Consider the following 23,184-nt stretch of genomic DNA (forward strand, 5'->3'; position numbering starts at 1 on the left):
AACCAAAAATTTCACATAATCTAAGATGGTGATAATAATCCTGAGTCCGATTCATAATGACTCTAAAAATGAGTCTGAAAATCATAAACATTATTATTTATCAACTCAAATAAGATGCATCGTTAACATCTTGTTTAGTTCGGTAAGTCATCATAGACCAACCACATCAACATCACAGCAGGACTGAGGTCGGCTCCAAGTTGACAGTTTACCTTTTACCTCCTCAAGCACTCTGCAGAATTTATAAAGCTTCCTTTTTTTGACAGTCATTTGAAGTCAAAGATGGTTTGCATTTACTCAATTCCATGGGTTTTGAGATTGCTATGAGTCTTAAACAGAATGCACAAAGTCTGCCACAGCCGAGGCAGATTTTGCTTAATGGATATTGCTTTCAGCTTCTGCTATTTACACATGGCCTCCACTTGTTCCCAATTTAGAAACTCAAGGTGCTTGGTGCCTTCCTAAATACTCCTTTGTGGACCAGGGTTTTCCATATGTCAGTAAAGATGTTAACATTTTTTAAGAACCATTTGAGAGACGTCCCAGAGGTATTTTCTTTGTTCTGAAAAATCCTTGCCATGATGTGGCTTGGAGTACATTTTTTTCAGGACTTTGATGCCAGGTACATGGAAAGTATGATCTAGTCACCACACCCAGTTGAGTATACAGTCTCAGTGCTGGGGGGTGTCAGGCTGGTAAAAAATATTGGCATTGTTTTGGCAACCTTTTCAATGGATTTGGAGGACATCACAGAGATGGCATTGGTAATATTGTTCCAGCACCTTGATGTGACTACTAATCTAACTACCCTGCAGCTCTTAAGGACTTCTCCAGCCACATTTGCCAACATGTTTACCCTTCTTGTTCCTCTGACAAGCTTAGTTTATACTGACAGTTTTAGCTCTGCTCCCTGTCCCTTCCTTCATTTCAACTTATTTGCCACTAAAACACACCATATTTGTTGATAGGATGGATGGTGAAAGCTTTCAGGTAAATAGATTACAGGAAACGGACAAAACCATTAAAAAGTTGAGAGAAATTAGTCATAACCCAACATGTATTGGGAAAAGGGACTGAATGAATTTGGGGATTTGAGAAGTGTGTTTTTCACCCAGAGGGTGGCGAGTATCTAGAGTGGGAGTAAACAGGACCTTTTCAGAATGGCAGGCAATGACTAGTGGGGTACTGCAAGGCTCAGTGCTGGGACCCCATTTGTTTACAATATATATTAATGATTTTGACGAGGGAATTAAATGCAGCATCTCCAAGTTTGCAGATGACACGAAGCTGGGCGGCGGTGTTAGCTGTGAGGAGGATGCTAAGAGGATGCAGGTTAGGTGAGTGGGCAAATTCATGGCAGATGCAATTTAATGTGGATAAATGTGAGGTTATCCACTTTGGTTGCAAGAACAGGAAAACAGATTATTATCTGAACGGTGGCCGATTAGGAAAACGGGAGATGCAACGAGACCTGGGTGTCATTGTAGGTGGGCATGCAGGTACAGCAGGCGGTGAAAAAGGCAAATGGTATGTTGGCATTCATAGCAAAAGGATTTGAGTACAGGAGCAGGGACATTCTACTGCAGTTGTACAAGGCCTTGGTGAGGCCACACCTAGAATATTGTGTGCAGTTTTGGTCCCCTAATCTGAGGAAAGACATTCTTGCCATAGAGGGAGTACAGAGAAGGTTCACCAGATTGATTCCTGGGATGGCAGGACTTTCATATGAAGAAAGACTGGATCGACTAGGCTTATACTCACTGGAATTTAGAAGATTGAGGGGGGATCTTATTGAAACGTATAAAATTCTAAAGGGATTGGACAGGCTAGATGCCAGAAGATTGTTTCCGATGTTGGGGAAGTCCAGAACAAGGGGTCACAGTTTAAGGATAAAGGGGAAGCCTTTTAGGACCAAGATGAGGAAAAACTTCTTCACACAGAGAGTGGTGAATCTGTGGAATTCTCTGCCACAGGAAACAGTTGAGGCCGGTTCATTGGCTATATTTAAGAGGAAGTTAGATATGGCCCTTGGGGTTAAAGGGATCAGGGGGTATGGAGAGAAAACAGGTACAGGGTTCTGAGTTGGATGATCAGCCATGATCGTACTGAATGGCGGTGCAGGCTTGAAGGGCCGAATGGCCTACTCCTGCACCTATTTTCTATGTTTCTATTTCACTGTCCGAGAGTGATGGAAGGAGAGTCGGTGACAACTTTTCCTAAGTGTCTAGAGGCTGAATCAAACTTTGGAAGATGGGATCAATACAGATGGGCACCCACCTGTCGAGGTGGGTCGAATGGTCTATTTCCCTGCCGCACGACTGTGATACCTCACAAATAAGTGACTTGCGCCGACTATTAAACAAGCAGCAACAAGTCCCTTACCTGCCGGGAACTCTCGATAACATAAAGGGAACTAACAGCGCTCGAGTGAGCGGAATGTGGGCTGGGGGTTTAACAGCTCTCTGCTCGGCAGGAGAGGTGCCACGAAGCCGGTGGCGGCTCGCAGGGCGGCGGACGGGCCGCACTCTCTCGCTCGCACAGCTCCCATCGCGCCGGGACGCCGCTGTTCCGGGCAGCCGGCCCACCCCCGCCGGGCTATTCTCGGCTTCCTCTCCCTCCCCTGCCCAAAATTCACTTCCGTCACATCATGGCGACGCGGATCGTTCAGGAGACGGGCAGGCTGGATCTGAGAGCCAAGGACGGAGAGGTGAGGCGAGAGGGGGATCGCATGCTAGGGTGTTGAGGGAGGGGTAAGGGTTGGGATTGGGAAAGGACTGGGGTGGACATGGACTCTGGCTCGGAAGACCGGGAAACGGGTCGGCGGGGGTCTTTAAAGTCACACGGGGGGCAATAACAACGGTCGGAGAAGCTTGGCGTAAACCCCTCTCTCTCTCCCGGGGCAAAGGGAACTTTCTCTGTCGTGTGTGTGTGTGAGTTCGGGGGTGGGGAGGGGGTAATAGTGACGGCTTTGCTTCGCTACGTTAGTTACATACACAGAGAGGCGAGAACTCAGGCGAGGCCTGACCCGTGAGGAAGGCGAGGATCTTTAAATGGAGGAGAGGGGATTAGCATGAGTTGGGGGCCGGAGGGTGAAAGCAGGTGTTCCGGGGGGGGGGATGAAACATCGTGGATCGCCTGTCTGTTTACGGTGCGGTTCTCTCACTCACTCACCCTGCTTACGCTCGATTACCGCCCTCCCCCTGCTGTGCTGCGCAGGAGGATTGGCAACGATCTCAGGAACTGGGGCCTAAAGGACCTCCTTCACTGCTCCAGTGGATGTAGCGCGGCCGGGGTCTGCTTCGCCGCCGAACTTGAGGGCAACACGCAGGTTGTCGGCTTAGCATTCCCCCCCCCCCCCGTGCCGCAGGGGAAGAGGGGTCGGGATAGCAAATGAAAGGTGTTTTATTTAATCTTGGAGGGCGTTCAGATGTCTCTTTTAGCCGGCGCTTTCGCCGATCTCCGCGTGGAGCGCGGACCGGGCCCCGATCCGGATCCGGGACAGATGCTGTCTGGTGGGGTGCCTGTCTGTCGCTGCAGTGCTGGTACTAGCGCACGAACACGTGGGACGGGAGAGAGGTGGGGGGGGGGGGGGGGGTTAACCTGCAGCAGACAGACAGCGACATAGATTCTTTTGGGGGGGTTGATGGAGCTAGAGAGTAATACACACTTGTGCAGGAAATAGGCGTCCTAATTAAAATCTGATAACGGTATGAAGCGTGGCTTCAGACCCGGAGAGGTGCGTGTTTAAGTAGGTGGTTGTGGGTCGCGTAATTATTCGTTTCCTTTTGATGCCGCTTTAATTCTTTTGCTGAGAATGGAGTTTGGGTGTTAAGGTAGTTGATAACCCAGTTAAACTTGGCAATTGTAATTACAAATTAGTGGCATTTGCAGCAGGTTTAGTATACACAGGAGAGGTGACTGCAATTCAAAAAGTGATGTTGTGGGTCTTTTTTTTAGGTATAACGGCTGATAATGGCGCAATGATGCGATGCACGGGCACTATAGAATCTGATGATTTCGGACCTGTTTTAAATACACTTTTCCTTTTTGTTTGTATTTAAAACTCTGAAATATGATGCATTTGAGTTGCTGCGGTTCCATAAAGTTGCACATCTGAGTTGCTTGTGTAGAACTGGACTTGCTGAAGGGCCACAACGGGCGCTGAAGTCCGGGAAAAATTAGAATGCCTATACTTCCAAATTAACAATAAACTAAAGGTCCTAGCTTCTGTAGCCCTGTTATTATCTTTTACCAGATAATGGTCATTAATGGAGTAAAGGTTATTTGTTTTGCTTTGTTGAAGTGTACAGTATGTAAGAATGTAGTTGGTAGCAGAAATGTGCTGTATGAAAGAGGGAACATTTCATTTATCTCGAATGTTGCCATGAAATAATCCACCTTGAGCACTCAGCCACTTATTAGATTAAATGAATCAGAGTGTGGTTTATTATCATTTTATTTGATGTGAAGTTTGTTTTGATGCAAAGACAAAAGGTTATAAATGACAAAATAAATAGTTAAGTGTTCATGGACCACTCAAAATCTAATGATAGGGGAAGAAGTGATTCCTGAATCATTTACTGTGAATCTTCAGGCTCTTGTACCTCTTCCCTAACAGTGAGGGTGCTTACCTTTTTTTAAATTTATTGAGATACAGTGTGGAGTAGGTTCTTGCAGCTTTTTGAGTTGCACAGCTCAGTAATTGTCGATTTAACCCTAGCCTAGTCACAAGACAATTTACAATGACCAATTGACATACCAACTGGTAGGTCTTTGGCCAGTGGGAGGAAACTAGAGCACCCGGAGGAAACCCACGTTACAGGGAGAACATACAAACTCCTTACAGTCAGTTGCAGGAATTGAACCCAGTACTGTAAAGCATTGTTCTAACCACTACACTATCGTGCCGGTGATGGACCTACCTTATTTTTAGATGACAGGTATTGGCATGTTATACAAAGCTGGAGGGGGAAGCACAGTTGGCTGATGCTTACAGGTTTATCATCCAAATTAGTTGCAGAGCATGCTGCAGACATCACAGGGTGCTCAATATCTGTGGAGAGTGTGAGTAAATTTAAGTTGTGTGTTGTAGCTTAATTTTTTTTTAGTTGTGTTTTGCAGTTTGGCTGTGGTTACTTCCAGCATGGGTCTGTGCCTGTAGATTCATAGAAGCTTTTATTCTTCCAAAGTAAATTAGGCCACCAATATTAGTCCTGTTTTTAATGAATTGATTTGGGGGAGCAAATGGTATAGCCCTGTTCCTAACCTGTTTTTCTTGCTAAGAGTTTACTGCTCAGTGAGTAGGATTCATATAATGGGGTAATAGGATGCATGACGATGGGGGGAATACAGGGTTATAGTTAGAGACCATAAGACCATGACATAGGAGCAGAATTAGCCCATTCGGCCCATCGAGTCTACTCTGTCATTGCTCAATCATGGCTCATTTATTATCCCTCTCAACCCCGTTCTCCTGCTGCCTTCCTGTAACCTTTGACACCCTTACTAATCAAGAACCTATCAATCTCCACTTTAAATATACCCAATGACTTGGCCTTCGCAGCTGCTTGTGGCAAAGAATTCCACAGATTCACCATCCTCTGACTAAAAAAAAAAGCTGTCTTCACTTCCATTCTAAAGGGATACCCTTTTATTCTGAGGTAGTGCTCCGGGTTCTAGACCCCCACACTATCAGAAACTTCCTCTCCACATCCACTCTATTTGGGCCTTTCAATATTTGATAATTATCAATGAGGTTCCCCCTCTTTATTCTAAACTCCAGTGAGTCCAGTGCAAGCCCAGAGCAATCAAACGCTCCTTATACATTAACCCTTTCATTCTGGGAGCCATTCTTCTGAGCAACCTCTGGACCCTCTCTCAATGCCAACACAGATAAGGGGCTCAAGACTGCTCACAATATTCCCAAGAGCATCTTACCAATGCCTAATAAAGCCTCAGGCATCAATGTGTTGGGATGTGCTCTTATTTCTAAGCTGTATAACCATTTAGATCAACCACAATCAAGGCCCATGTACATAGGATAAGACCTACTGATGCATTTGGTTTAAACATGGCAATACTTACAAATTCATTTTTGATAAGTTAATGATTGATTGCTGTTTTAAATAGGATGGGTCATTCTATATTGCTTAAGTTCACCATCTACTTGATCTTTTGGCAAATTATATAACTGCTGAGACAGTACTACATGGAAGGAGGAAGTGGAACAGAAAATCAAGGCCGTCATGTTCTAAAATCTCAGCCTCAAGTGTTAAGGTGTGTTATGAAGTTACGGGGCCAGGAGAGGTGCAGCTTAAAGGTAGATCATGTCCTTTCAGTCGAGCCATTTCTGGGTTGGAAGTATTTCAGAAAGCAGTGTTGTAGGCCTTGAACAGGTGTTGGAAGATTTTTCACCTCTTAATTACTGTTTCCAGTGGTTTACTGACTGGGAATTTGCCCATCAAGATAGACAGTTTTTTGCTTGAATATTTCTTGAACATAGATATTAATTTGTCAATGAGAGGTACAATTTTTTTTTGCCAATAATTGTTCTCTGTGCTCTGGTGTGATTGCCAGGGCAGTGTTTTTGGTCTTCCATAATTGTTTTCAAGTTGTTGCATTGCATTCCTGACCGACTGGAATCGGTGGTTAGTTACTGCTGCAGTGCACAAGGAGGATCAGTTTATATGAATGGATTGCAAAGCTTTTTAAAAGACAACCATGTTGAATGGAAAAGCCTGCAAAACATAGTGGATACAGCCCAGTCCATCACAAGTAAGATCATCCCCAAGATTGAGCACATTTACAAGGAGCGTTGTCACAGGAAAGCTGCATCCATTGTCACCCCACTAACCAGGCCCTCTTCTCACTGCTGCCATCAGGAAGGAGGTACAGGAACCTCAGGGCCCCACAGGTTCAGGATCAGTTATTACTCCTCAGCCGTCCAGTCTTTGAGGAGCCTTTGGGAATAGCTTCACTCGCCCTATCACTAAACTGTTCCCACAAGCTGTGGACTCAGTTTCAAGGACTCTTCATCCCATGTTCTCACTATTTATTACTTATTATTATTGTATTTGCACAGTTTGACTTTTGCACATTTGTTGTTTGTTCTGTGTGCTGGTTTTCTCATTGATTCAATTATGTTTACTGTGAATGCCTGAAAAAAATTGAAAGTCAATAATATATGGTGACATATGTACTTAATGATATATTTATTTGAACTTTGAGAGTTTTAAAAGAAATGGACTTGCAGCACAGTAATTGAGATGCATTTGAAGAGGAATTACTACTATAAGTAAACAGGCGCAACTGATTTGCACACTGCTGATTGCTTCAGAGCAATGAGATCTTTTCAGTATGTTGAGTAAGAGATAATCATTCGGAGGTGACTACCTTGCTCTACTTCATTGTAGTGCCCTGGCATCCTTTATGTCTACCTGACAGAACAGCCAAGGCTTTCCTTTAAGCTTACATCAGAAAGATGATAGGCTGTGCATCTAACTGTACAGTGATCTCACTTTTACCCTCCTAATATAGTTCTCATATCTGCTGTTTTAATTTCAGAACTGGTGGGCAAGCTCTCATCTGTGCAGCACACCTGGATTGCCCTACAATGCCAGGAACACTTGATTCTTCACTGCAAATTTCCTAATCTTCTCAATTGCACGTTGGGAACTTGTTCACCAAAGTTAAGACTATCTGGTTACCGCCTCTTTCCCTTCACTCAGTATAATCTCCCCTCTATAATCAGCCTCTCTAGTTTTTGTGTACACAACCTGTTCCCTCAGTCATATTTGCAGTGTCCACCTTTGCTTCCGTAAGCTAACTGATACCACACGCTTGCTGTCATATCCTTTGGAATTTCATGTTTATCTTTGTGTTTTTCCAGTCCTCATGAAAGTTCATAAATCTAAAATGTTGTTTCTCTTCAGTTTCTCCCTGATCAGCTGAATATATCCAATTTTCTATTTTGTTTCCAGATTTCCAGTAACTGTTTTTGGACTTAGCTAATTAGTTCATGGTTCTTGATCCTTTTCAGTCTGCTGTGGGATCCCCTCTATCCATCTTCAGCCTCCATCTTCCACCCCCCCTCCCATTTTTTAATGTGTTGTAATCCCCCCAAATTCATTTCATCTTTCACACAAGGAATTCTATGTGAATTCCTTGGATCAGGCTTCTACACTGCTGGGGTACCAAACAGCATGTCCTTAGTCATCTGCATTGCGGGAAATCTACTTCTCTTTGTCTCCCTGACTCTGTCTATTGCCTTTGACACATTTGATCAAAACATCTTTTTCCAGTGCTTTACCACCTTCCACCAAAAGGCTTACAAGCACCTTTAATGGCTTCAAGTGCCAGGCTCATGCAGTTAATTGTAGCACGCACAAAGGATCAATCCCTAGTCAACTTCTGTTTCACTGATCCATACTGTTTCTTGGTCTGAGAGCACAGCAGAGGTTCCCATGTGCAGAAACAACACTGGGTGGGCTCTACTCCCACAACTTCTGACTCCTCTGTAGTCTCTGAATTGTTTGTCACAACTGGATGAACAGAAATTTCCTCCAACCAAAAGTCAGAAGCTGAGTCATTAGCATTTTAAACAAACAAAAATATTCCCCTACTGCCAATTTCATTTCCATGGCATTTACCTAAAGCTGAACCATATTCTTTGCAACCGTGGCATCATGTTTGATGTTGAGCTTTCGCCCATATGTTTGTGCTGTCAGTCAGGTCATTATTTCTTCACTCTAACATCAATCTGCCTGCACATTTAACACAGTATGACTTGCTGAAATTCTCAGCCATTCCTTTTGCAACCTTGCCTTTGCTACTCTGACTAGCTTCCTGCCTTCCATAAACCCGAGTGACTTTGTTGGAACCAATTGCCATTCACCCTTCACTCTTTTGCATGTTGATATGTTGGCTTGCAATTAAGCTGCTCTTTTAAAATCCTCATCTTTACATTCAAATTCAACGCTGCCTCACTACTTTAACCCTTGGAGGCTTCAGGCCTTTAGATCAGGGATTCCACCTTTCCACCTTTTTTCCTTTTAAGCTGGACTAAGCCAACTGAGAAAGTTTTTGGACATCTGCCCTAATATTGGTGGCAAACTTTGCTTGATAGGAGCTGTCAAATATATTGGAGTGTCTTGCTATATTAAACAGGCTGTATATTAAGGCAGGTTGCTGTGTGCAAAACTGATTTTTGTGTGATACAGTGCTAGCATTGATACAAATGAATCATTCTAATGTGAATCATACAACGGAAAAAATAAATGGGCAAGTCATAGTGTTGGTTCTCTGTCACTTGAAGCTTCAGTCTTAGTAACTGAACATCATTTTTGAAAAATAATAAACATGGCCTGAAACGTTTTTCTGCAATTTTGCATTTACCTGCGAGTTTCTGAAGTTTTTTGTCATATTTGTAGTTATGTATGCATATTATTAAAACAAATAACTAGAATGCCAGTTATTTTGTGCATTGCTTCCTAGAACTATGATAGTACCTGGAGCTGCTACTTAAGTTGCAGAATCTTTCAATTTTTCAGTCAATGCAAATGACAATTTATTGTTTGAGCATGTTTTGCTTGAATTACAAGTTCAGTAATATTTGTAAGCAATAATCTTACATGACTAAAATATGGATAAATTTACAGGATTTCTGTGAGTTACTGTGTAAATATTTGATCATTTAAAATAACCTATGTTTTCAATGCACACAGAATGCTGAAGGAACTCAGCAAGTCAAGCAGGATCTATGGATGGTCTCAGGTTCTTGGGGCAAAATATCAACTGTTTATTTCTCTCCATAGATGCTGCCTCACTTGTTGGGTTCCTCCAACATTTTATGCATGTTGCTCAAGATTTCCAGCATCTGTAGAATCTCTTATGATGAACCCATGTTGTCAACTTGATTGAGTTGACAGTATATTCTTCAGAATTTTTGTTAGTTTAGGTCCAGCTCAAGATCTTGAGTTCTTCAGCTATTTGATGTACCAGCTTTGTACTGAAGGTCTACTATGGATAGTTTATTTGAATTGTGTTTGTAACTTTTATTTGGTTATTTAAAGATGTCAGTAAGTACACAGCAAGTGCCTTTAAAGCGGGAAGGCTTGGTTTTATCACAGTGTTGCCTTTGCAATCTTCCAAGGAACTCTCTGGCCCCTTGCCAATTCCTGACAACACATGATGTCATGTCAAAACAATTTATGCCAGATTCCACATGTATGCTGATAACACACAGATTTACCTCATTACCATTTCTCTCTGTTGTTAACTTGGTCCGTATTTCCATCTTGTGGGAGCCACAGTTTCTTCCAACTAAATACTGAGTTTGACCATGGTCCAAACTGCTCACCAACAAGCTATTTTTTGTTATTGGTTGTGTTATCTTTCCTTGAGTGCCATATCTGACTGAGCTACTCTGTCAATTTGTCTTATTGAACTTTGGTTAAAGCACGTTGGCTTTATTGCAGTGGGTGAAGTATAAGCATAGGGAAACTTTCCACACCCATGCAGGGCAGTTTTGGTCTTAGACAGAAATTTGCATGTATTTGATCGACACAGTTGGGTGAAGAAGGTTCACCAGGTTGACTCCAGAAACAAAAATTTTGAAGAGTGAAAAGTTGAGGAGTTTAGACCGTATTTGTTTGTATGGAAAATGCTCTATAAATACATTGTTGTTGTAATATTCATTGGAGCTTAGAATGATGAGAGCTGATCTCATTGAAACAGACATAATTTTGAAGGGTTTGACGTTACCTACCCTAATGGGAGGGGGATCTGAACAGGGGGCATTGTTTCAGAAGAATCTGTCACCCATTTATAAATGCAGGAACTGAGCATGAATTTCTTCTGCGGTGACTGTTTCTTGCTCCTGCTTTTTCTTGTGTTCTTAATTTTGATTGAACCCGTAACATCTCATTGCAAGAATTGGCAAAGTCCAGTGCTGTAAAAAGTCTCCACTATTTCCACAGTGCAACTTTTATCCACGCTGTCATTTATTCATGACTATGCCTGAGTTCTACTGACCTGTCTTTGCTTCCTTGCTCACTGATGCTCAGCTTCCTTTTTAAGCTGTTCCACTTGTGTTCATGTCACTAAGGCACTGGTCTTTCTCACACCCAAACCAATAACAAACTCCAGCCTATAATTCTTGAGAACATGGTGTTTCTTTAACTTCAGCTCACTTTGGTTGCTGTGCTTGAGATGTCGGTGTCTAAAGATTTGGAATTTGCAGTCCCTTTCTATGCTAACATCTTTTGAGTCCAGTCCAGGCTCTTACAGACATTAGTCCTAGAACATAGAAAAGAAATTGTCCTTTTTTTCCCCTGATTTGCATTTGAGTGCCTTTGGATGCTATCAATTATCAAATGTGCTACATAAGTGAAAATTAATGTAAATTCCTGATGTCTAGAGTAAACTTTGTGCTCTTATTGCCTAATCATAAACAAAATTGTGCCGTGAGTGCCATACACAGTTCTCAAGATGCGCATCTGGCCAACAGCTTTTTCAGCAACCTCGCAGATTTGATTTTATTTTCCCAGCAAGTTATTTAATGTTGCTGCTTTTATTGACATCTTCTGTAAATTCTACTATGGGCATCTTTTATATAAAATATGCCAGGGGTGCAGGTAAAAACTGAGCAGGCGAAGATAGTTGGAAACAAGTTGGGAGTGGGTAATTAAGAGCAGGCATGAATAAATCCATCAGTAGGTATTACTGCCTTACTTTGTTTGCCTGTGTTCTGCCTTTAACATGTAGATTTGGGCATTGTATCTGGTTCAGTATTACTTCCTGCTTCCTGATCAGCAGCTCATTGGGTTAGGCAATAATTTGCCTTCCTCTGTCACAGAACTCTCCCTGTTATGATCTGCCTCAACTAAACCCGTCAACAAACAGCTGTTATGGTCAGAATGTATATTTTTTTTGTTCAAATTCATTTTTAATGAACTGCCTCTAAATGCTGAATTTAGAAATGTAAACTGAAAGAACATTAATACAGACAACACACAGAAAATGCTGGTGGAACACAGCCGGCCAGGCAGCATCTATAAGGAGAAGCACTGTCGACATTTCGGGCCGAGACCCTTCGTCAGGACTAACTGAAAGGAAAGATAGTAAGAGATTTGAAAGTAGTGGGGGGAGGGGGAAATGCGAAATGATAGGAGAAGACCGGAGGGGGCGGGATGAAACTTAAGAGCTGGAAAGGTGATTGGCGAAAGTGATACAGAGCTGGAGAAGGGAAAGGATCATGGAACTGGAGGCCTCGGGAGAAAGAAAGGTGGGGGAGCACCAGAGGGAGATAGAGAACAGGCAGAGTGATGGGCAGAGAGAGAAAAAAAAACAAACAACTAAATATGTCAGGGATGGGGTAAGGGGGGAGGGGCATTAACGGAAGTTAGAGAAGTCAGTGTTCATGCCATCAGGTTGGAGGCTACCCAGCCAGTATATAAGGTGTTGTTCCTCCAGCCTGAGTTTGGATTCATTTTGACAGTAGAGGAGGCCATGGATAGACATATCAGAATGGGAATGGGACGTGGAATTAAAATGTGTGGCCACTAATACAGCACTGTCTTAAGGAACACACTAAAGTTCCAGATCCCAAAGGTACAGTATAAGACACAAAACTCTGAAAATTAGTGCTGGATTGGGTCATTTGGTCCCTTGTGCCTGCTTTGCCATCACAGGTCCCTTGTTTCAGAACCGGTTTCCTACATTAATTCCATATCCTTTGGTTCTTGATCTGTAAAATTCTTCTGATTTCAGAAATCTACATTAAGTTCTTGTACTTGAGCACTCTACTTAATCACTTCAGGTCAACATTAAAATGTGAGCTAGCATGTTCCCAATCTGAGTGAGAAGGTGTCACTTGTTCCCCTCTCATCTTGGATATAATGTCATGGGTGAGGGGAGAAAAGGCTGGTGAGGTGGAGGAGACTGAGCTATTTGGGATGTTCGGGACTGATTGGGTAGATTTTTTCTAGTAGGTAAAGATGGCAAAAGATGCAGAGTGAAGCTGAAGATCAACCATGATTTAATTTAGTGGCAGAACAGGTTGAAGGACCCCCTGTATACATTTCTCCAAGCCCTGTTAGAGATGGTTGTAACTGAAGTCAAAGGACTTCCTTTGCTTCTCGAAGTTGCTTCTTGGGCCATGATTTTAGACACTATACTACTCCTTTCATGTTTTTCTTTATAGCAAAACAGTTGTATGGTTTTATTGAGGTGAGTTTATCCCAAAGGGTGTTCTTGTTGAAGTTGGTAACCATTATATTATGTGACTTCTTAGAAAACTGGTTTCTTGGTACCAGCCCATTCAATAGGAATACTAACTGAAGAGCCCTTGCACAGGTTTTAATTCAAGTTACCTGAGGTCTAAGAAATCCTCAAATTGGAAACATAAAGTGCTGAAGAAGGCCATCATGGCCACACCAGATGTAATGGTTATCAAGCCTAGCTCTCCCCATAGATTCACAGCACTTTAAGTGAATATCTGAGTCATTTCTAAAACGTGATGTAGGTTTTCCCTCTGTTGTCCTTTTAGTTGCAAACACAATTTTATTCAGGTGAAAAATTTTCTCCAGAATGCCTCCCAAATTCTTCTACCAATTACTGTAAATTCTTTAAGCTCTTTTAAGTGAAGTAAGTCCTCCTCCACTTGGATATACCCGCCATGATTTTATACAATTTAATTAAATCACTTCTCACGCTTCTCTATTCCAAGGAAAACAACCATGGCTTGGCCAATTTTTCATTTACAATTCGGAGAACTGCAAAATCATCCAATTATCTCAACTGGATTCCCTCCGAGCACTTCTGCATACTTGCTGGTAAAGTGGCAACCAGATCTGTACGCTGCTGTATGGCCCAAGAATATAATGTTTTTAAACTAGTGTGTTGGCATTACATGATTTAAAATAAATACTTAGCCCAACATCACAGCTGCTTGCTTTCATCTGGCATACAATGTGAAGTTCTCACAGATTCCAATAACATTTTTTATTATTTATTTATTGATTCATTGACATACAACATGGAGTAGGCCCTTATCACTCTTTAAGCTGCACCACCCATCAATGCCCCAATTTCATCCTAGCCTAATGGAACAATTTATAATGACCAATTAACCTATCAACCAGTGTGTCTTTAGATTGTGGGAGGAAACTGGAGCACCCAGAGGAAACCCACTTGGTCATGGGGAGAATGTACAAACTTTTTACAAGCAGTGGCGGGTTCTTGTGTCAAATATTCATCTCATTCTTGGGCGTTTCTCAGAGAAAGAAGGCTTTAATCCATCTTTTACCACTTCCAAATTCTTGCCAGGTAATCCCAGTCAAGTAAATTGTCAGATACAGTGGATTTCTGCAGTTGAAATTGCATTTCAGATGTCAACACACGTAATTAATACTAAGCATTCTTTCTTGGGTTAGGACTGCGAGTGTCTTCATTCTAGGTTTAAATTGCAGGCTAGCTCTCAGGTGGAGGTCATATGCCTGAAGTATGTGGAAAAATCCAGGTAGACAGGGCAGAATGCACTGGATTGATTCTGTAATCTCAAGATTAGTCCAGAAGGTAACTTGCTGAAAAAGACTTCTCATTTTTGCCTTTGAAATTCTGATTAGTTCATGCTCAGTGCTGATGAATGTGAGAGTGTGCATCCTTCTGGTTATTGAGGCTCAGTTACAAGGGTTATCTGCAGTTTTTTTCTTTTTGGCAATGCACTATTCTATTTGCAGGTGAAGTTTAAGTGTCAATCACCATTCCTTCATCATCACTGGCTCTTAAGTCCTGGAACTCCCTAACAGCGGTTGGGGGAAGGACTGCAGCAATCAAAGAGGTGACTCACTCCTAGCCTTTAAAGAACAATTGGGGATTACCCTTTACTTAAATATATTGAATATTCTAAATTCATATATATTGTCCTGGCTGCATATATCTGAGGTATGCAGCAATGGGACAGAACATGACAAGATAAACTTAACAAATTGTGCATAACTTATACAACAAAATAAACAAAAACGGGCATCGACATTAGTGCAAGTTGAGGGGAATGTAGTCAGAGGTGGAATTAGGTTTTTTTGTGTTAGTTCAGGAATCTAATGACAGTGAAAGAAAGCTGTTCTTAAACTTTGAGATGTGGATTTACAGGCTCCTATACCTCAGGCCTGATGACAGCAATGAGAAGAGGGCATGATTCAGATGGTGGGACTCTAATGATGGATGTCTCCTTTGTAAGACATCACCTCTCGTAGATGTCCATAATGATGAGGAGGTGATAGGCAATAAATGTTCACCTTGCCAATGACACCCATATCACAAAAAAAATTAAAATAAAATGCTTTAAAGGTTTTGTAGATCTTCATCCTGTCATTAGTTCTGTTGGAATTTGTTTTTTAGTCATACTTGGATCTAAAATTACATCCATTTCTACAATATTCATTTCTTATAATTCTCCCAACTAAACAAAACTACTTTTGCTTGTTCAACTATCTTACTGGTTGCAAAAATTACTATCTGTCTTTTCAAGCAGTATAATGGCATTATCTTGTTTATTTAATCTAATAGTCAGATATGCTGATAAAAACTTGTGATTCACGTTTTCTTTGAGTGAGCAGTGCTTTGTAGGTGACAGCCAGTTTGACCTCTTTAATGGTGAACACTGGACACTATTCTGAGCAACTACAGCCCATCAATCACCCTAAGCATTCATTCCATCTGGCACAGAAATCATGTCTGTATTGCATACCACCTGAATAACATAGCAGAGTTACCCACTCCCAGCTATGCTGACAACAGTTCCCCCCAAACCATTAAGAAGGGCAAGGACAACAGATGCATGGAGCACCACCATCTTCGGGTTCCCTTCCAAGTTGCTCACTTTGGAAAATATAACACTGGTGCTTCATTGTTGCTGGGGCTAATTTTTGGCATTCCATGCCCAACAGCATAGTTAGAGTACCTTCACTAGAAGGGCTACAATGGTTCTTGAACATAGCAGAGCACTGCCTTCTCAGGGAAGGCAATTAGGATAGGTGTCATGAAAAAGGGTGAGTTTGCTGGTGTGTAACCAAAAGGGGAAAAATTGGACATTCAGGGGCATAGAGCATACACAGTGCAGCTCAGGAGCAGGCAGCTTGGCCCACAATGTTGTGCCGAACCAGCTAAAAAAGAAATCAAAAACACCCAAACACTAATCCCTCCTACTACACAATGTCCATATCCTTCCACGTGCCTATCCAAACATCTCTTAAAAGCCTCTAATGTATTTGCCTCTACCACCATACCAGGCAGCAAATTCCAGGCATCCACCACTGAGTGAAAAAAACATAGCACTCATAAGATGGCGGCGCGACGACGCAGGGCGCAGCGGCCACTCCAGTAAGGAATATCCGTTATCTGTAAGTAGGGGCCGTGCACAATCCTGATTTGATTGAGACGGATGTGTGAAGCACGGAGGAACATCTGGCGAAACTTCTGACATGCCTGTGCTGCTGACGCTGCTACTGAGCGATCGGAGAGATCTCCAGAGAGGAAGGCCCCGAATCCTCGGCTTTGCCTGTTGCTTGGTGGCCGGAGCCGGGGTTGAAGCACTCGGCAGAGATGGTGCTCGGTGCTCGGTGTCGGAGGGCTGGTCGGAGGCACGAAGTTGTCGGAAGTTTTCGGACGGACTCACAGTTGGCTGTGCTCGGGTGCTTCCAGAGGCTGCATCGGGAAGTTTTGCCACGTTGGAGGTTTCTTCCTTCTGCCATCTGCGTGAGATGATGGGCTATCTGGGACTTTGAGACTTTTTTTTTACCGTGCCCATGGTCTGCTCTTATCAAATTATGGTATTGCTTTGCACTGTTGTAACTGTATGTTATAATTATGTGGTTTTTTTGGTCAGTTAGTCTTGGTCTGTCTTGTGTTTATGTGATATCATACTGGAGGAACATTGAATTTCCCCTTGGGGATGAATAAAGTATCTATCTATCTATCTATCTATCCCCTTTGAACCTATGCCCTCTCATCTTTGATGTGTGCCCTCTGGTATTAGACCAGAAAGAGATCCCTGGGAAAGAGTTAATCACTGTCCACTCTATGCTTCTCATAATCTTGTAAACCTCTATTTGATCTCTGCTCAAACTCCAGCGTTCCAGAGAGAACAACCCAAGTTTATCCAGCCTCTCGTGATAGCACATGTATTCTAAATCAGACAGCATTCTGGTAAACCTCTTCTGCACCCTCAATATCCTTCCTATAGCGGGGCGACCAGAACTGTATGCAATGCTCCAGATGTGGCCTAATGATAATCTTGGAGGAGAGGCACTCGGGGGCAGGATTCTCTGCTTTTTTTGTGTTGATATTCATTGTTAGCATACTAAGCATTCATTATAAAATAAGACTGGAGTAAAGTCCCTAGAATATTCTCATACTGAGGTCTTTGAATAAACTTCATATGTGTTGTTCTTTACGCCAGATGTTGGCTTTAACACTTTCTATCCCTTCTATCCCAGGCTAAAGAGCTGGCTTTATGCTGTGCTGGGAACAGCTGGCAGTAACTTCAACACCAACTCATCCATTCACCTAAATGATTGTTCATGGGAGGTAAAAATCCAGAAGTGTGCCAAGCCTTGGCAAGACTGGAAAATATACTCCAGTGTTGTCATATTGCACAAGCTGGCAGCATTAATGCAGTGCAGTTCTCCATTCACCTTGAAGTTTCTGATTAGTTTGTTGCAATTCATGCCGCAGACTGTGAGCAGTTGACATTATCGCTGCTGATTCATCACATGGCCCAAGAAGAAGCCCCAGCTGAATGCAAAGGTGTGCTCCTGACCATAAGCCAGGGATGCTGCCTTCAAATCTGAAGACAGAACAACTCCTGGAACAGTCAGGAGAAGCCCCATCTTGGGCATCAAAGACTGCCTTTGCACAAAGAATTCAGGAACACCTGATTGATAATGATCCCTGGCATATGTGGCTGGGGATCAAGGGCATTACTGACTAGGCAAGGAAAAACAGTATTGACTGTACCAGTGACACCTCCCTTCCTGACACTCTAAACTACCCCTATGCACACTTTGAGGCATGCAACACAACACCAGCCAGGAAAGCCACCCCCCCAGGAGGTGAACAGCCACTGCATAACAGCAGCAGATGTAAGAAAGAGAAAGCCAGCCCCCATAAGGTGGCTGGGCCAAGTATAGTCAAAGGACGTGAAGGAGCTCCTACAGGACTGCTCTAAATTGGTGGATTAGACAATATTCAGGGATTCATCTTTGAATCTGTATGAATATGCCACAGTTGTCATTGACTTCATCAGAACCTCTCTGGGTAAGAGAAACATACTGGACATGTCCACATCAAAAGCTGTAGATCAACCAGGAGATTCATAGTCTGTTGAGGGTTAGATCAGTGGCATTCAAGACTAGTGATGCATAACTATATAAGAAGTCCAGGAGCGACCTACGGAAGGTACCTAAGAGCAAAAGAGAATGCTGATTGTGGCTAGAGAGGGAATCGGATGCATGTCAGCTCTGGCAAGGTTTGCAAGCCATTACTTCCTGCAAAATGAAATTAACATCATGAATGGCAGTGATACTTCACTCTCACACTAGCTCACCACCTTCAATGCACACTTTGAAAGGGAGAACAAAACTATATCTTTGTAAATCCCTGCAATATCCAGTGCCCCGTGATCTCTGTCTTGGAGGACGACGCCAGAACATCTTGCAAGCCGTCAGGTCTTGATGGTGGACCTGGTAGGGGTCTGAAAACCTGTGCCAGTCATCTAATAGGACTGTTCAAGGACGTCTTCAGTCTCTCTTTGCTGCAGTTGGACGTTCCCACCTGGTTCAAAAGGGTGGCAAGAGTGCATATCTCGCACAACCTCTCATGGTCCAGAACACATCCTCTTTTCTGAGGAGGTTGAAGAGAACTGGACTGTGCACATCTGCAGGATACTCAGATCCTATTCATGTGAAGTGGAGAGCACCCTAACGTGTTGTGTTACTATATGGTATGGAAACCACACTCTGGTGGACAGGAAGGCTCTACAATGGGTAGTTAAAAATGTCTAGTGCAACACTGGCACCAGCCTATCTGCCATTAAGGACGTTATACAGAAAGGTGTCAGGAAAAAGCCAGCAACATGAAGGCTCTCACCCACCCTGCTCATGGACTGTTTGTCCTGCTCCCTTCAGGGAGGAGGCTTCATGGCTTCCATGTGAAGATCACCAGGCTCAAAAGCAGCTACATTTCCCAAGCAGTAATGATGATCAACGCCTCCACCCACTCATCCACCCCACCACCTCTACTGTATCATTTCCTGTCAGTCACCTTGTGTACAAACACTCCTGTGGCTAGCGTCACTTTATGGACATAACAATTATGTATATAACTATCTTATGTATTTATATTTATTGGGTTTTTTGTTGTGCTTCAGAGGATCTGGAGTATCTGTGTAATGGAAATGACATTGAACAATCTTGATTCTGGGCTAGATGAAGGGAAGTTTGCATATAATGGTTCTGTGAATCCTTTCTGCAATTATCTGGAAGACTGCAAGGCATTTTAACAGGTGTATGATCAGCTGGTGCTTGTGAAAGAAGTTCCAGCAACCCAGCCAGTCACACTTCTGAAGTTAGCACAATTTAATTTTATTCATGTATTTTTATGAGGCATTAAGCAGTGGTTCAACGAGTCCATTTAATACCAGAGAATGTATACAGCATACAAACTGGAATTCTTGCTCTTTGCAGACATCCATGAAACAAACGTACCCCAGAGAATAACAGAAAAACATTTCTCCATACAATTTATATTGATTTCTCCTTACAATTTATAAAAATAAATGAGAACATTTCTCTCCCCCTCCCCTATTCTATTCCCCACTCTGGCCCCTTCTTCTCACCTGCCTATTACCTCCCTTGGTGCCCCTCCTCCTGCCATTTCTCCTATGGACTACTCTTCTCTCCTATCAGATTCCTTACTCTCTAGCCCTTCACCTTTCCCTCTCGCCTGGTTTCACCTATCACCTTCTAGCTGTCATCCTTTTCCACCCCCCCCCCCCCCTTTCCTGGTGTCTTTCCCCCTTCCTTTCCAGTCCTGAAGAAGGGTCTTGGCCTGAAACGCTGTCTGTTTGTCCATTTCCACATGCCGCCCGACCTACTGAGTTACTCCAATATTTTGTCTCTGTTGCTTTGGGTGTATGAATCTAGAGAATAATGAGGTGGTTGCACCAGGAGGTCAGAGATGGAGACGGTAATGGTCATAGAGTTACAGAACACTACAGCACAGAAACAAGCCCTTTGGCCCCTCTAGTCCATGCCGAATTATTATGCTGCCTTGTCCCTTCGAACTGTAGCGAGACCGTAGCCCTCTATACCCCTCACATCCATGTACTTATCCAAATCTTTCTTAGATGTTGAAATTGGGCCTGCATCCACCACTTCTGGTGGCTGCTCGTTCTACACTCTCACCTCCCTCTGAGCGAAGAAGTTCCCCATGTTCCCCTTAAACATTTCACACTTCACCCATGACCTCTAGTTCTAGTCTCACCAACCTCAGGAAAAAGCCTGCGTGCATTTACCCTGTCTATACTTCTAATAATTTTGTATACATCTATCAAGTCTCCCCCTCATTCTCCTGCGCTCCAGGGAATAAAGTCCTAACCTATTCAGCCAATTAACTCAGGTCCTCAAGACCTGGCAATGTGCTTGTAAATTATCTGCACTCATCTTATTGAAATCTTTCCTGTAGGTAGATGACCAGAACTACACACAGTACTTCAACTTGGGCCTCACCAATGTCTTGTGCAACTTCAGCATAACATCTCAACTCCTGTACTCAATACATTGATTTATGAAGGCAGTGTGCCAAACCCTGTCTTTATCACCTCTACCTGTGATGCACTTTCAAAGAATTATGGATCTGTATTCCTAGATCTTTCTGTTCTACTGTATTACTCAATGCCCTACTACTCACCTTTTAGTCCTACCCTGGTTTGTTTAGTGCAACTCCTCACACTTGTCTGCATTGAATTCCATCTGCCATTTTTCAGCCCATTTTTCCAGCTGGTTCAGATCCTGCTGAGCTTTGATAGTCTTCCTCACACTCCTCTATGCCCCTAATGTTGGTGTGAGTCACAAATTTGTTGATCCAGATTATTGCTACAGATGACAAACAACAAAGGACCCAGCACTAATCCCTGCGGCACACCAGTAGTTGTGAGCCTCCAGTCAGGGAGGCAACCATTTACTACTGCTCTGGCTTCCCCTGCAAGGTCAACGTCTAATCCAAATTACTACCCATTCTGAATGCCAAGTGACTTAACCTTGTTGTCCAGTCTCCAATGTGGGACCTTGTCAGAGGCCTTTCTAAATTCCTCATAGACAACATCCACTGCCTTGCTTTCATCAATTTTCCTGGTAACTTCCTTGAAAAACTCTCCAAGATGGGTTAGACACAACCTACCACACACAAAGCAATGTTGACTATTCTTAATCAATCCATGTCTATCCAAATACTTGTATATCCAGTCTCTTAGAGTAACTTCCAATAACTTGCCCACTACTGGCATCAGGCTCACTAGCTGTATTTCCCAGCTTGTTTTTGGAGCCTTTCTTAAATAATGGAACAATAGTAGTAGCTATCCTCCAATCCTCTAGCACCTCATCTATGGCTAGGATGTTTTAAATATCTTTGCTACGACCCTTGCAATTTCTGCACTGGCCTGCCAAAAAGTCTGAGGGAACACCTTGTCAGGCCCCGGGAGTTTATCCACCCTAATTTGTTTCAAGGCAGCAAGCACTTCCTCCTTTGTATTCTGTATACAGTCCGTGACTAACTGCTGTGGTACTGCACTTAACATAGAATAGTACAGCACATTACAGGCCCTTCGGCCCGCAATGTTGTGCTGATCCTCAAACCCTGCCTCACATATAACCCCCCACCTTAAATTCCTCCATATACCTGTCTAGTAGTCTCTTAAACTTCACTAATGTGTCTGCCTCCACCACTGACTCAGGCAGTGCATTCCACGCACCAACCACTCTCTGAGTGAAAAACCTTCCTCTAATATCCCCATTGAACTTCCCTCACCTTACCTTAAAGCCATGTCCTCTTGTACTGAGCAGTGGTGCCCTGGGGAAGAGACGCTGGCTGTCCACTCTGTCTATTCCTCTTAATATCTTGTACACCTCTACCATGTCTCCTCTCATCCTCCTTCTCTCCAAAGAGTAAAGCCCTAGCTCCTTTAATCTCTGATCATAATCCATACTCTCTAAACCAGGCAGCATCCTGGTAAATCTCCTCTGTACCCTTTCAAATGCTTCCACATCCTTCCTATAGTGAGGCGACCAGAACTGGACACAGTACTCCAAGTGTGGCCTAACTAGAGTTTTATAGAGCTGCATCATTACATCGCGTCTCTTAAACTCTATCCCTCAACTTATGAAAGCTAACACCCCATAAGCTTTCTTAACTACCCTATCTACCTGTGAGGCAACTTTCAGGAATCTGTGGACATGTACCCCCAGATCTGTCTGCTCCTCCACACTACCAAGTATCCTGCCATTTACTTTGTACTCTGCCTTGGAGTTTGTCCTTCCAAAGTGTACCACCTCACACTTCTCCGGGTTGAACTCCATCTGCCACTTGTCAACCCACTACTGCATCCTATCAATGTCTCTCTGCAATCTTCGACAATCCTCTACACTATCTACAACACCACCAACCTTTGTGCTGTCTGCAAACTTGCCAACCCACCCTTCCAACCCCACATCCAGGTCGTTAATAAAAATCACGAAAAGTAGAGGTCCCAGAACAGATCCTTGTGGGACTCCACTAGTCACAACCCTCCAATCTGAATGTACTCCCTCCACCACAACCCTCTGCCTTCTGCAGGCAAGCCAATTCTGAATCCACCTGGCCAAACCTCCCTGGATCCCATGCACTTTGACTTTCTCAATAAGCCTACCATGTGGAATCTTGTCAAATACATTACTAAAATCCATGTAGATCACATCCACTGCACTACCCTCATCTACATGCCTGGTCACCACCTCAAAGAACTCTATCAGGCTTGTTAGGCACGATCTGCCCTTCACAAAGCCATGCTGACTGTCCCTGATCAGACCATGATTCTCTAAATGCCCATAGATCCTATCTCTAAGAATCTTTTCCAACATCTTTCCCACCACA

The 23,184-nt window shown here is 43.1% G+C and overlaps 1 protein-coding gene across 2 annotated transcripts in view; it reads left to right on the plus strand.

Annotated features, from left to right (window-relative positions):
* The first annotated feature begins 2,624 nt into the window (after window positions 1–2,624).
* Window positions 2,625–23,184, plus strand: part of LOC140727900 (gamma-taxilin-like) — an 83,895-nt gene continuing 63,335 nt past the window's right edge. Inside the window, exon 1 of one of the 2 annotated variants that reach the window (XM_073045838.1) lies at window positions 2,625–2,707. In XM_073045838.1, coding sequence (XP_072901939.1) covers window positions 2,648–2,707 — 60 coding nt within the window. In that variant the 5' untranslated portion in view covers window positions 2,625–2,647. The remainder of the gene's footprint in view (window positions 2,708–23,184) is intronic. The other variant, XM_073045839.1, reaches the window with a different exon arrangement.

The sequence above is a fragment of the Hemitrygon akajei genome, chromosome 5 (assembly GCF_048418815.1).
Source record: "Hemitrygon akajei chromosome 5, sHemAka1.3, whole genome shotgun sequence".
Taxonomy (NCBI): domain Eukaryota; kingdom Metazoa; phylum Chordata; class Chondrichthyes; order Myliobatiformes; family Dasyatidae; genus Hemitrygon; species Hemitrygon akajei.